The sequence below is a fragment of the Oncorhynchus tshawytscha genome, linkage group LG28 (assembly GCF_018296145.1).
Source record: "Oncorhynchus tshawytscha isolate Ot180627B linkage group LG28, Otsh_v2.0, whole genome shotgun sequence".
NCBI lineage: Eukaryota > Metazoa > Chordata > Actinopteri > Salmoniformes > Salmonidae > Oncorhynchus > Oncorhynchus tshawytscha.
This window is the reverse complement of record NC_056456.1, coordinates 29320782-29335112: the sequence shown is the minus strand read 5'-3', so window position 1 is coordinate 29335112 and position 14331 is coordinate 29320782. Positions and strand designations below refer to the sequence as shown.

General features: G+C 41.5%; 1 protein-coding gene across 4 annotated transcripts; it reads right to left on the bottom strand.

The window, feature by feature from the left end:
• Positions 1-3607: 3607 nt before the first annotated feature.
• Positions 3608-12867, bottom strand: LOC112227050 (polypyrimidine tract-binding protein 2). Of its 4 annotated transcripts, none has more exons than XM_024391844.2 (14): positions 12720-12867; positions 11686-11716; positions 11538-11589; positions 11215-11390; positions 10815-10958; positions 10365-10640; positions 9853-10048; positions 9387-9464; positions 8653-8768; positions 6912-6945; positions 6260-6352; positions 5501-5717; positions 5048-5140; positions 3608-4896 (listed from the first exon to the last, which is right to left on the bottom strand). In XM_024391844.2, exons 1-14 carry the CDS (start codon positions 12725-12727, stop codon positions 4767-4769), a joined length of 1644 nt encoding a protein of 547 aa, XP_024247612.1. In that variant the 5' UTR covers positions 12728-12867; the 3' UTR covers positions 3608-4766. The 4 variants fall into 4 exon arrangements, with proteins under 4 accessions (XP_024247612.1, XP_024247613.1, XP_024247614.1 ...); XM_024391845.2 differs by having other exon boundaries at positions 5048-5125; positions 12720-12866; XM_024391846.2 differs by lacking the exon at positions 9387-9464.
• Positions 12868-14331: the final 1464 nt, after the last annotated feature.

Below are 14331 nucleotides of genomic sequence, written 5' to 3'. Positions count from 1 at the left end.
GACCTCAGACTAGGGCAAAGGTTCACCTTCCAACAGGACAATGACCCTAAGCACACAGCCAAGACAATGCAGGAGCGGCTTCGGGACAACTCTCTGAATGTCCTTGAGTGGCCCAGCCAGAGCCTGGACTTGAACCTGATCAAACATCTCTGGAGAGACCTGAAAATAGCTGTGCAGCAACGCTCCCCATCCAACCTGACAGAGCTTGAGAGGATCTGCAGAGAATGGGAGAAATTTCCCAAATACACGTGTGCCAAGCTTGTAGCGTAATACCCCAGAAGACCCTAGGCTGTAATCGCTGCCAGAGGTGCATCAACAAAGAACAAAGTAAAGGGACTGAATACTTATGTGAATGTGATATCTGTTTTTTAAAATTAAATTAGCCAAATAAAAAATAAAAAAACTGCTTTCATTATGGGGTATTGTGTAGATTGATGAGGGGGAAAAAAACTATGTAATCAATTTTAGAATAAGGCTGTAATGTAACAAAATGTGGAAAAAGTCCAGGGGTCTGAATACTTTCCGAATGCACTGTACATACAGTATAACAGGAGCACACTTTATAACAGCTTGCCAAAGGTTTGGGACAGTTAGTGACAATACCTGTCAGAATTAGTTTTTTTCTTTACTTATACATATTAGCAAGGAGTCCATCATTATATTCACCCCCCCACCCACCCCCCTCTTTCTATAGATATTATAATTTTATCTTCTCCATTATGGCTTTTCATTGATTCATTAAGACAGTTGAAAGCACTCGCTTTAATTAGATGCGCCGAGTTCACTATGACAAATTCATGTTCTTAGATCCTTTCCCAAAGGCATCGTATATATACTGTACATGTTCTGTTCTCCTGTTAGGAAATCCTGAAGGAAAGGTGTCCATGAAAATACTATATCGATACAGTATTAATGGGGCATCCCAAAGACCAAACGGCAGTACTACAGAGCGATTACAGTCCTCTTTTCATAGATCAGCTATACAGAAGGACACCAGCAATATGGGAACCGAGCTCATGTCTCCAACCGGCTAATTGTTTCCGATTGGAGCGGAGAGGCAGTTTAGGCAGGATATCTAGTGGGACAAAAGACATCCTGGCCCCAGTGTCAACCGTCATCAACATTAATTATTGAAACTATGTATGAGAGGCGAGTCATTTGCATATAGATAACAGTCAATTTGATTTAGAAAATGGGGGCAGTCACCGAGTTTCAGCTTTAATCTGTGAATAAATGCATGCAGTGTTTTAAATAAAATATGAGGGTTGATCAGATGGTAGCTTGTCCACCTTACATTTATGGATTCTGTGAAACCACAAGGTAAGTACATTTATGCTTTTTTGTCTTTTTACACGCCAGCTCAGAATGTAGCCACTGATGAAAGGTATTACCAGAGTCTACTGGGTTAAACATCAGGATAGGGGTTCAATTCCAGTCTATGAATTTTAATTCAAGCAATTAAACCGACATTCAGTTAAAGACCTTTAAAGACCCCCATAAGTTATTAGGATATTTTGATGTATGAATTGAATTTCAGTTTCCTGGATTAACTACTGTGGAAATGAAATTGACCATATAACCTTTAACACTCCTCTCATGCTTCACCAATGCACCTGAACACACACACTATTCATTGAAAATGAGAAGTTGACCTGTGTCCAATGTCGTGACACCTGTCCATAGACCGTATAAAAACAGGGGCACCTGTCTCACCCCTGTGGACATTATGTGAGAGACAGAGGTCAGCACTAATTAAATAAACTCTTGTCAAATGGATGTTGAATTATTCAGTCTTTGACAACTATTGAAACTGCCAGCAATTTCCCCAAGTCAAGATGGTGCCATGAACATCTTTGTCTTAGATAAATGTTTTATAATCTTTGGGAAATTACCTTGATATTGTGAAATTGGTAAGGTACACATTGGCCTAACTGCACCCCGCTTACATTTATTAGATTTGCGACTGGACTGAACATAACAATTGGCTCTTTGGGATTTTGTTATTTTTGCAATGGAGACCACACCAGGGGACAGTTCCAAATGTATTGTGGGGGGCATTTTTTATTAATATTGTTGATTGGGCACAGGGGAGGGTAGTGTTTTCTCCCTGGTTTACATTCGCTCTTTGGCCCCTTTTACTATATAATTTCTTCCATCCTAGCCACATTTACTCATCTGCTTAAATCTGCAACTTTTACTTCACCACAGGTCAATATAGTTTACAAGTCTGTCTATCCTGCCCTCTATCCACAATTCATAGTGACAATAGTGGTAGGTGGATCATTTGTCCAGATCTGCAATAGGCTAACTAGCAATCATACCACACATAAAAGCATTCAAAGCTTCATACATTTTCAATATGAAGGCAACAGATAGGAATAGCTGATAGGCAGTGAACATCCCAGGTGCATCATAGCATATGAAAGAAAAGTGAAGAGATGAAACACTCAGCTCAAAAAGCTCCCCTATTGATCTTGTTTATGGACAATACAATTATCATTCCTAGAGTATAGTGGCTTACAACACCACAACGCAATGAATAATTGCATTATCGCTTTCAAGTGAGTACAACATGATACTCTAGGCTGCAGTGAAAATGTCATTTGAATAATGTCACAAACACACTGTAATTTGAACATTCCATTCCATTTGGATCAGTTGTGGGTTTACTCTCAAGTTTATAAGGTATAGGAAGGTACAGTATCAAGTCACTGGCTGTATTTTTTCTTCTAAAAACTGAGATCATCATTCTGACAAGTTGTCCTATAATAATGTGCCCACATATGCTCCTGGGAGGCCCAGTTATTCAGGAAAGCTTAGTGTGCTGTGCCTCTATTTCTCACGCACCTAGAATCTAACGCTTCAATATAGACTAAATATTTGTTATACAATTTGTGGCATAAACAAAGTTTTAATCTGATTAGGCTACTTCAAGTCTCTCATAGGGATATACACGTTTGTTCAAAATATGATTCCAGCTTCCTCTTTAAAATGTAAATGGTCAGTTGGAAACCTGGTTTATGCGAGGACAGTACCTCAGACAAAAGAAATGTCATGACATCATGGGAAAGTATGTAGTTTATTAGGCTAGATTGTTTTTTAATTTAGGGCATTTAAAAATCAGCCCACAGCAGAATCCGGATTGACATTTTAGGCATGGTTGAGTGTGGTCCAGAACGATACAGCTGTTCCAATCTGAAACAGTAGTTCTATAACAATTACATTTTAACAGATATTGCATTACTGTACTCACCTGTGAGATTTAGACAAGAGAGCAAGGAGTTCATAGCTGTAAAATTAAAGGGTTAGAAAACATACAGCAACAGTTGAGTCAGAGATGATCTTAGTAAAGCAAGTGGAAAGCAAAATGTAATTAATATTTCCAATTGTCATCTTCTGGTATTGCCACCCTGTTCCAAAAATAAAATGTATTTTCCCCCCTAGGCAGAGAAAATCAGAACAGTAAGAGAGGTGTAGAGGAGAAAGGAAGTGAGAGCATAGGAGACAGAAGAGGGTGAATAGAGCTACAGGAGAGTTTATTGAGCATGCTACAGAGTTAAAGCAGAGTAGGTACACACAGCAGGAACCATCAAACGGACTCACTCGGTAGAAAATTAGCTTTTAATCGTGCCTTTTCCAAACTATATGTAAAAACTCAATCCATGTAGAAAATATACAACCTTTTTCCACACATTCCTAACCTTTTTAATTTACTGTATTTTGTGTTCAGTTTTTACTGGAGGTGTGGAGTAAAAGGTAAAATCCTTTACCAAAAACCACACAGAATATCATTGAAATCAAGGAGAAACATTCTGGGACTGTTTGACTTCGATTAGTGTTCCTCCCGAATTAAAACACAAGCCACATTTGTTTTTGTAAATGAAAACATAAAATCAAAGTAGGTCTAAAAGGCACATTTACTTTGGTCCCCAACAGTCAGTCCATCCTCATGTACAATCATACTTCGTTATGACCACATTGCCTAACTGGATGTTGGACGCATGCAACAGCAACATGTCAGTACACAAGCAAAACAATTCACTGACATTTTCACTCAAATCAAACATTTTCCAAAAGGAACAATTATGTATATGCAAATAAGGTTTGAAAAACAGACAGCAAGGGAACATCTAAGCGGATGTCCTCAGCAGGTGAAATGTACAACGGTGTCAGCCTTTACAGTAATCCTCAACATGGGGGAGGAAAAAAATTCACTCTGCCCGGGAGTTTAAAAATAAGCCAACTAACTGAATATGGGCTTCTTCATCTAAGTCCGTTAATCAGGTCCCTCGCCTACATTATGAAAAAGGTTTTAAAATCGAAGCTATAAAATCTGGCGAACATCCAGTAATGTACACAGGGAGAGAAAACAAAAAGAAAACACACTACCCTCCCCAAACAGAATGTGCCTAGACCATCACTTGTAGAACCGTAAGGAGGCAAAACGATGATCATATTTTGCTGAGTAAGGCACATTTTTGCTGATTCATTCTAATAAAAGAGGGAATACAATTCCTCTTCATGATGAACATGGGAAGGGAGCTTGCCAACCACACAAACTAAGGTCGAGGGGGATAAGGGGATCTAGATGGGGCTTGTTTTACAACAACGACATTGAACAAACTACCGTCACAACTAGTAGTGGGGGGGCTTTTGATAATTAATATTGTCGGACTGAAAAGTTTCCCCCTAGAAGGTGAGGGTTACGATGATTGACTAATTGAGGTTAGTCAAGTAGAGGGGTGGGTTGTGATGGCGTGGTTCATCTAGATGGTTGACTTGGAGAAGGAGACCTTCAGGTGGTGGTTGCTGCCCATGTCGTAGTTGTGGAGGTCCATTAAGGCCTGGATGGCCTCCTCCACCGTGGACATCTGGAGTAGCGCCATTTTGTGGCCTCTATTTGGGGTGGGGGAGAAAATGTGATCATATAGTCACACACAAGTGGTAAAATTATGAAGATCGCTGCACATTACAACTGTGGTGTTCAAAGGCTCAGGCTTGGGACTAAATGTGATAATAAGTTACGGGCAGTAAAATACAGTCTTACTGGAAAAACTTGAAGGCCTTCACAATGCCCCCAGCATTAGAGAACAGCAGTCGCAGATCCTCCTCTGTCACATCCTCCCTGTCAAGTCCGAAACTGACCGTGAGCACAATGCAAGCACATTCAGCCATGTCAATACACATGCACACTTCAATCTTCTCGTACTGCAACATCTTACCAGTGCTACACCCAACCCCCTAAATTCAGCAGCAAACTACTCAATAATAGTCTGGTGCAAAAATAAACAATGCTAATGTGCCAAACATCATAAGAGGCAGCATATATATATAATGAGAACAGTAGAGGTCTGAGACCAGAGCCTTCAGGAACTCTGAAACTTACATTGGATTTGTCTGAGGAATTTCTATTAATTGAACCTTCTAACGCCGTAGCTAGCACAACATATATTTATGAAATGGTACAGCCAGAATCCAGTCAAACTCTAGACAAACTCACGGGACGTTGGAGAGGTGGAGCGTGGCAGAAGGAGGGAAGATGTTCTGAAAGTTCTTGGAGCCGGGCTTCTTGAACCGGTGCAGGGGGGAGTTGGTGAAGTCCTTGGTTAGGCCCTGGTCATCCAGCCCTTCCCTGGGCAGCTGCACTGCCTGGTGCTTGGAAAGCGTCACACGGATGATCTTCCCGTGCATCTTCTGGCCATTCAGGTGGCTCATCGCTGAGAGGACAGGCACATAGGAAACATGGTTACAGTGACATGTTTCTCATGCATTTAATGTGGAGGTGTTTCTCTACCATTCATTTGAAATTATCTTTTAGTTCGAATTCAAAAAACAAGCCAATAGGTTTCAAAAACGGGATAATGGAAAGGATAGGGACCCGCACACTGTCAAAACCATGGGATAAATCCAAAACAGAGGCTCAGATGCAAAAATATCATTTTCATCTACCTTTAATTAGAAATGTTAAGACTCCCTTTAGGATCGTCCTAGGACATTTTCCATTCAAATTAGTTTCAACTATGATTTTGGGATTGTGGAAAACAATGAACTCAAAGACACAGCAAGAACTGTAGATTTACCAGAAACATTTTATATTCTGTTGAAAGGAACAGCAGGGCAGCCAGGGGCCTGGCAGGATAACACAGGGATTGAGCGGAACCGATCCAAACAGGAGCTAGTTAAAGGGGGGGGGGGTTGAAAGAACACTCCAAAACTCAGACAAGAGGTACAGAAGCGGGGCGTGACTGAACCCACTCACCGAGCTGGGCCTGGTTCCCGTCTGACATCTGGATAAGAGCACTGTCCTTCTTATTGTAGAGGATCTTCACGCGCTGAGCATCACCATACACCCCTTCATTATAATGATAGGCAGACGGCAGGAGGGAGCGAGAGAGGAGAGTGAAAATGCAGAGCAGAGGGGAGAGGATTGAACCATTAAGGACAACGTTAGTCCTTCAGAGACAGAGTTTAAAAATTAGTCGTAAAAAGGGGATGGAGAAATCATCCATATAATTTAAAACAATCAAGGAGTCTTAGAACAAGAGACGTACAAGATAGACAGAAGAGAGAATATGCAGATAAAATCCCTCCCCCCAAAAAATAACTAGCTTTGTGAAATGGAAAAAAAAAACTAACAGAAAAACCTACATCCCAAATAATCAACCATGCATTAACGTAATTGCCCCAGAGTGAGAATGAGACTGGAGGCCTTGATGGCCAAAATAATATGTACTCAACTAAAATCAATATGAACGATTAAACAAAAATGTGATGAAACAGTTCCTCAACTATGGAAACACTAATCAGAAATCAAATGAGAGCTAGGTTGGTTTTTGTGTGTTTTTTTACATGGAGATGGAGTAAAGAAAATAAATATATATATGAAAAAGGTAGTGCTAACAATAACATACCGAAGAGGGTAAACAGACTTTGGGGCGTAACCATCTTTAGAAGGAGAGAAGAGCAAGCAGCATAAGACAGGTAGAGAGGTAGAAGAGTCGGAGGTAGAGAGCCAAGATGGACAGATCATCCATAACGGAGGGTGGTTTCCCGTAGAATGATGAGGTGGTCATGGTGCATGGGTTCAAGGCAGTTAATTGGGGCAAGTCGGTCCAAGGAGGAACATTTTTGTTCAGGCACAAAGCATGAACATGTAGAGGATGGGTAAGGAGGGGGAGGAGTAACAGGGTGCAGACAGGACACAAAGGGGGAACGAGGGAAGAGCAAGAATTAATGAAGGGGGGTAGCAATGTGGCGTAAATAAATAAATAAAAAAACAGGTCAGTACATTGGAAAATGCAGGAGTTTGGTCAGAAATGGCTGGATTTGGTTTACTGTGGTGGTGATGGGGGGTAATCCTAAACATACAAGAAAATAATAGTGCCAAATGTTTACACCGGAGACCAAAGAGGGAGCCGAGTACATAGACACCAAAGCCTAGTTTGTAGCCAATAGTAATTAATGATAGGGATGTGGGTAGGGCATGCAGAAAAGTATCACAAGTTCAGGTTTTAGTAGCTTTACTAGCGTAGGAAATGCAAGCATATTGGTTAAAGCAGGTAGGCTACACCATCAGTTTCAAAAGGAGGGGAGTTTGGGCCATGCAGGTAAAGACATGAAAACCACCTTACAGAGTTATGGCATAAACAGAACACATTTTCAAGTCCACAAACCCAGTGTTTGGGGAGAGAAATTATAGAATATTACTTCTGTTGAGAATGTATAGACAGATATAGCATAGATAGATAGTGACAGTGGGTGAGAGAAAAAGGTGAGAGTGGTTGGTGTAGCCCCCACAGTCCATACCAACTTGACAGCTTAGAGAAAGGCATTGGAATAGACAGGTGTGAACGAGAGAGCTTTGAAAGAAAAGAATGAGAGTTAGGAAGGACTATCACTTGACATGAATGAGAGAGGGAAAGAGTTTAGGAGACCGTAGTTAAAATTAGCACAAAATGCATAGGAGAGAGAAAGAGAGAGAGACCCTCTATTCACTAAGACAGAGTCTGAGAAGTAACTGCGGTTCAGTTGACTTAGGATATGGAGACAGAGAGAAAACATATGCAAGCACTGAGGCCAATATAAAATTCACATAAATAATGAGCACCCGATGTGAGAATGCGTCGCCATTCCATCTCTTGACTGACTGGACGTACATCCATTGGGGATGACCTTGTGGTGAATGACGCCTGACAGAGAAACAATCCACTCGTCTTGGTACTAACACCATCAGGCCAAGCTAGATAAGTTGTGTGCAGCAGAGCTTTGAAGAACATTCAAAGAATACAGAGCAACACTGAATATTGCTATAGCCATCTTACAAAATGATGTGTCATTTCTGTGTACTGATCATGAGGTGTAATAGATCATCCCATAAAGGTACTGACTATCTGTGCAACAAAACGCAAGGTTAGACTAAATAGCCAAGTTGTATAGATGGGGAGCTTTTTCCAATGCTTTCTCTCTGAACCCTTCCAATCATGAAATTACACCAGTCATACCGCGAATCACAAACATCTGCTCAAAGTCGATGTCGGAATCAAAGGACAATGATGTACAAGGTACCGTCAGAGGCAATAGATCTGAGTGAGATCTGCATACTGACGGAGGAGAGTGAAGGGGAGAGAGAGAGAGAAAGGGCACGTTACTCACCTCCTCGTTCAGGTTGCTGACCAGGAGCACGCCGCTGCAGCCAGAGTTTCCGGAGAGCACCATCCTCCCTGCAGCCGCCGCCGCTGCCGCCGCAGCACTCATTGGATTGATGGCTCCTGGAGGAACAGCCAGACCAGGCACGTTAATGGGTAGACAGAGACAGGGGCAAAGCACACCACACAGCCATGTGTTACAGTGTGCATGCCATGTCCACACACCAGACGTGTGCACTCAGACATGTCTCAATTCCATTATTTTACTTTTTAGACGGGTGTATTGTTTGATATTATTGCACTGTTGGAACTAGGAACACAAGCATTTCACTACACCTGCAATAACATCTGCTAAATATGCGAATACAACCAACCAATTTGATTTGCATGCATTTACATAACACACACAAAGGGACTTTTTCTGCATAGCGCAAGACCTCATTGTCAAAAGCTATTCAAGACACAGGGAAGGTCAGTCAACTCTAAAGCTAACCATCCATTATTCCAATGTCATGGCCTATCACATATTTTATTATGACATCTTTGGTTATTCTCAAACTGATATTTCAAACTTGTCAAACATGATATTAGACCATTTTAAAGGGGGTTTTCCCCTTGGTCCAACAGGAGTGGTTGCTGTGCCTCCAACTACTCTTGCCTCTTTCTCCTGGACGACATGGACACACAGCAGGTAAGACTTAGAGATTGAAAGAAAGAAAATATCATGTAAAGCATAGGTACCTCCGCCCTGCGAGAGGGAGAGAGAAGACTGAAACCCTCCACCATTAGAGTAGTGCGGTCCCATTCCAGAGGGGGTACCTATGGAGAGGAGGTACAGGGAAAAGCTTAACTATACAGGGGGCAGGTGGGAGTTGTAATATCGTAGAAGAACTCAAAAAAGCTTTATCAAATTGACAAGGCTCTTATATGGCTTGGAACATGGCAGACTGTCGATAACACACAGTGACCCATTTTCTATTATGTTCTTGTTCTTTTGTTCGTCACTTAACAGTGTGTTACTGGACTGGTAGGGATTTCTGTTGTCCTCCGATCTCTATAAAGCATTAGATAAGTCCATACCCAGAATGCCATTGAGAGAGAACACTTAGTGGTATTGACTTCTATACAGAGGAGAGAGAGCAGACTGGACTGGCCTGGAAAGACAGAGAACCCAGAAAAGGGGAGAGAATGGATGGAGAGGTCTTACCGAGCAGGGAGGAGTCCTTATTATAGGCGGCGGCCATGGCAGGGTCTAGTGCAGGCTGGCCGTCACCGGCAGGGAGCTCGGGCCGGGTGTAGTCCCGGCTCTTGTCATTGTTGTACTTGACGTTCAGGTTGACCAGCTTGGAGAAGTCGATCCGCAGCGTGCAGCAGGAATTGTAGATGTTCTGGCCATCCAGGGACTGAACAAAGTGATAAGAGAAATGACTATTAGTAAGCTTTTTGTTTTATTTATTTTTGTTTGAATAATTGTCATAATCTGGAGAAATGCAAATTGTTATCAACCTTCACGGTAAATTGACAGAACTGAAAAATTGAATATACTGATTAAACAGACTTTTATCCAAAGCGACTTACAGTCATGCGTGCATACATTTTTATGCATAGGAGGCCCCATGGGAATCGAATCCACTATCCTGGCGTTGCAAAAGCTTTGCTCTACCAACTTAACTAGAGAACCACATGTATAATACACCAGTGGTTTGTCTGTCTGCTCACCAGTCTGGCTTGCTGGGCGTTGACTGGTTCGCTGAACTGGAGCAGGGCCTGGAACTGGTTGTTCTTGGTGAACGTGATGATCTTCATGACTGTTCCAAACTTGGAGAAGATCTGCTGTAGAACGTCCAGAGTGACTGGGTAGAACATGTTGTCGATGATTATCCTGAGCACAGGGCTGGGGGCATGGGCTAGAACACTGTCCAGTGTACTGTTGTCAGAGTTGGGAGAGCCACCATCCTGCACTGCCGACACGGCCTGGAGGACAGCCTGTGCACGCTTGATAAGTACGTATGAAATAGAGGGAGGGAAAAAAGGGGGGGAAATTACAACAGTCTGCAAATCAACAAAAAGTACCGTCACAATAGCCAAGGCTCACTCATACACCATTGTTTCTCAGTGTCTACACTAGAACCGCACAAGTGTATTTTCTGGGGAAGGGTGGAATCTCACCTGGTTGAGAGTGCTGTCTGTCTTTAGCTCCTTGTGGTTAGAGAACTGGATGAACACGGGGACGTTGCGGACCTGAGGCATCACCGCCGTGTAGTAGTTCACCATGGTAACAGCCGCCTCCTCCGTACCCAACTCCAGGAAGGCCTGGTACATCAAAAGAGGACAATTTGAAGACAGACAACATGGACAAATTCCTTCTATCCCCAATACTACTATGTAGTATTAAATAGTTTGATTCTAGATAAATAAAAACATGCTTAGGGTAGGAGTTGTTCCTGGCCATTTGACCAGGAAAAACGGACAAGGCCAAATGGTCAGGCCATATTCTGTCCTTAATTAACTTATTGTAGTGTAATGATTAAGAAAAATAACTCAAACAATTCTTCCCACATTAACTCACCTGATTTTTTCCTTTCAGCATGAGGATGTTGGTGACCTTGCCGAACGGTAGGCCCAGAGCGATGACCTCTGTCTCTGACACCTCGCTGGGCAACTTCCTGATGTGGAGCACACGGGAAGGGGGACTCTCCATCCTGTCCTCCACTCTCAGTTTTTTACTGCTGTCATTGCCGTTAGCTGTGAAATCAAGCGTCATGCATGAATATATCGCATCAGCTGTCCTCTCAGCTGTTAAAATGTGTCAAGGACCATTGACTGTGGCTATGTTAGAATGTGAATTGCTTTACTTTTCTGTATGACTGAATGGGAGGAAAATGAGCTCACCAGTCACAGAGTTAGGGCTGGTGCTGTAGAGACTCAAATCATCTGAGCCTCTCTGTAAAATATGAATGTATACATAAATGAATTTGGTACATCGTTTCCCAATGAATGAAATGATCCTGAAAAGTCAGTTGCAAAAGTGCAAACTTACCTTCATGCCAACTGCAACATCACTGACAATGCTAAAAAAGGCAGGGGAAATATGAATGTCAGTTGTACACAAATCAGTGCAAGCAACGTATAATTAATTAATGGAAGCAAAAATGTATGGTGTCAATTAACAATCAAGTTAGCTAACGTTAGCCAGTTTGCTAACGTTACCCACAAGGTTAAGAACTACCAGTGTGAGTGTAGTTGTCTTGCAATTTCATTTCGTTAAAATGTGTAGCTAACAATTCGTCATCTTTACATTTTGTTTTGACGTGAAAGCTCATTGCAAATTGTAGCGACGTTAGTACATTCGGGTATCAGACCTCGTCAGCCAACTCGTTAGCTACTAACGGTCGCTGGTTACCGTAACGTTAGTTACTAATGGTCGCTAGTTACCGTAACGTTAGTTACTAATGGTCGCTAGTTACTAATGGTCGCTAGTTACCGTAACGTTAGTTACTAATGGTCGCTAGTTACCGTAACGTTAGTTACTAATGGTCGCTAGTTACCGTAACGCTAGTTACCGTAACCTTATCTGATGGCTACACTAATGTCTACCAAACTCATCCGAAGAAACGAAGGAAACGTGTCCGACCAACGCGTAGGGGTACGTGCGCGCTCAACTAACCAAAACGCGACATTGAATGCTTAACAGTAGTTAACGAGCTTAACGAAATTGTAGAAATATTGGCGCTGCATAATCTCGGTTTAACACAACTCTTAAATGGATAGCCAGAGTTGAATGTATTGACTGGTGTATCTTAATAAACTAGATATCTACGTTAGCTAGCTTGTTTCGTAGCAAGGTGCACGCTGTGAAATTATATGGTAGTACTAGCTAGCTAATGCAATGCTAAGAAGATGGGTGGCAAGCGGGCCACCATCTCAGAACGAATTCAAACGTGGCCGGCCCAATAAGCTAACGTTAGCTTTTAACGTTATTAAATAGATACGTCGATAGTTACATTAAAACCTTTCGCGAATATAATTAACCACACAATCAACGTGCACGCTTCAGCAAACGTGAACACATACCTTTCCATTGCCGGAGGGTGTCTAATTTCGCGTTTTTATTTATTCGTTAAATCTCAGCTCCACTCCGACACACACACCACACGACTGCAAAATGGTTGCAATTTCCCAAATGCTCTCATGAAGTGCGCCGAGTAACGGAAAATGACGAACAAAGACGATTATCTACAGACAGTTCATTGATTATCAGTTATAAAAACATACTTAATCGAAATATGAGCTTAGCCACGTGTTATTGTTTGCTACTGTAATCATTAGCTTTAAAATATTGTTATTAAACAAAGCTTTCCCGCAGTTACATTTATTGTAATTTTAAGGTCAATCATAGCTTCAGCAAACAACTCAATGACAAGCCCCTGGACCTCACTACCTATGCTTGACTAATGCAACTTCATATATTTCATCCGTTTATAGCAAAAATAACAACAAATATTTGGTTTACATTGTCTTGCCATGGGGTCTCTCACCACCCCAGGCCTAGACCACAATGGTTATGGCACATCCTGTGTGTCATTATACCGTTATTGAGTTCCAACTTTCATTGCAATGGGGCCCAGTTACAAAGGGAACAGAGAGCATGCAACCCCTTTTGTTTCTGAATCTGCTATTGAAAGGACTTTGGGGTATTATATTTCACACACACCAACAAACACACATACTACTACGCCCCCATGCAATCTGTCACTTGTGAGGTTTTAAGGCTGAGAGTTGTATGACATAGGCCTGGATTGAAGAAGTTTCCACTCAACAAGGAATTTGGCTGGATTCATAGGAATTCATTGATTATCAGTATTTTTAGTAATCAATGTCTTTCTGTTGTATTGCCAAGATACTGAAATTACACCTTGAGATTGATCATACTCAAGGAAATTATATTGATATTGGGATCTAAAAACATAAAAAATATATTACATAAAATAACCAAATAAAATGCTTATGAAACTCGTAATTTCCAAACCAGGTTTATTTTCATTTCATGACCTGGACCATTTTAATATTTTATCCAAAATTCAATTTCCTCAGTTTTCACACTTTCTTTTACAGCTTTCCCTCATTTATTGTCTCTCATAACCACAATGTCTTTATGTTTTATTGGCTCCCCAGCTCACCTCAGAGGGCACTGCTGAAGATGAATCCTTTATCGAGGGAAGATGAACTGGACTGGAGAATGTCAAGTGGATTAATGTAATAAACCTTGACTGCAGAGAATTCCCAGACCTATTAATGCTTTACGTCACTGTATGTTTAAGTGACACACTTAGTGGAGTGTATGACACAGTTTTTTATTTTACCGGAAAACGGCCAATTCAATCCCCACAAAGGAAAGAATATAGAGTGATTTGTTATGGCTTTGTATGTTGAAGTTGGGACTGTTGTGTTTCATCTAGCCTATAATCTTTGAGATATTACATTTTCAGTGAGAACTGTTGAACTGGGGAAACTGCACTGGTTTGTCTTTTAGTGATGTGAGTATATGATTAGATAGCTTTTACATTAATCAATGTGGAGCTGTTCATCCAGGCAGTTTCTCTATCCGATTAAAGAAACCCCCTGTCCACGGAAGCTGTTTTAAAATGAACCCTTAACCCATTAAGTCATAATTTACAAACCCCTG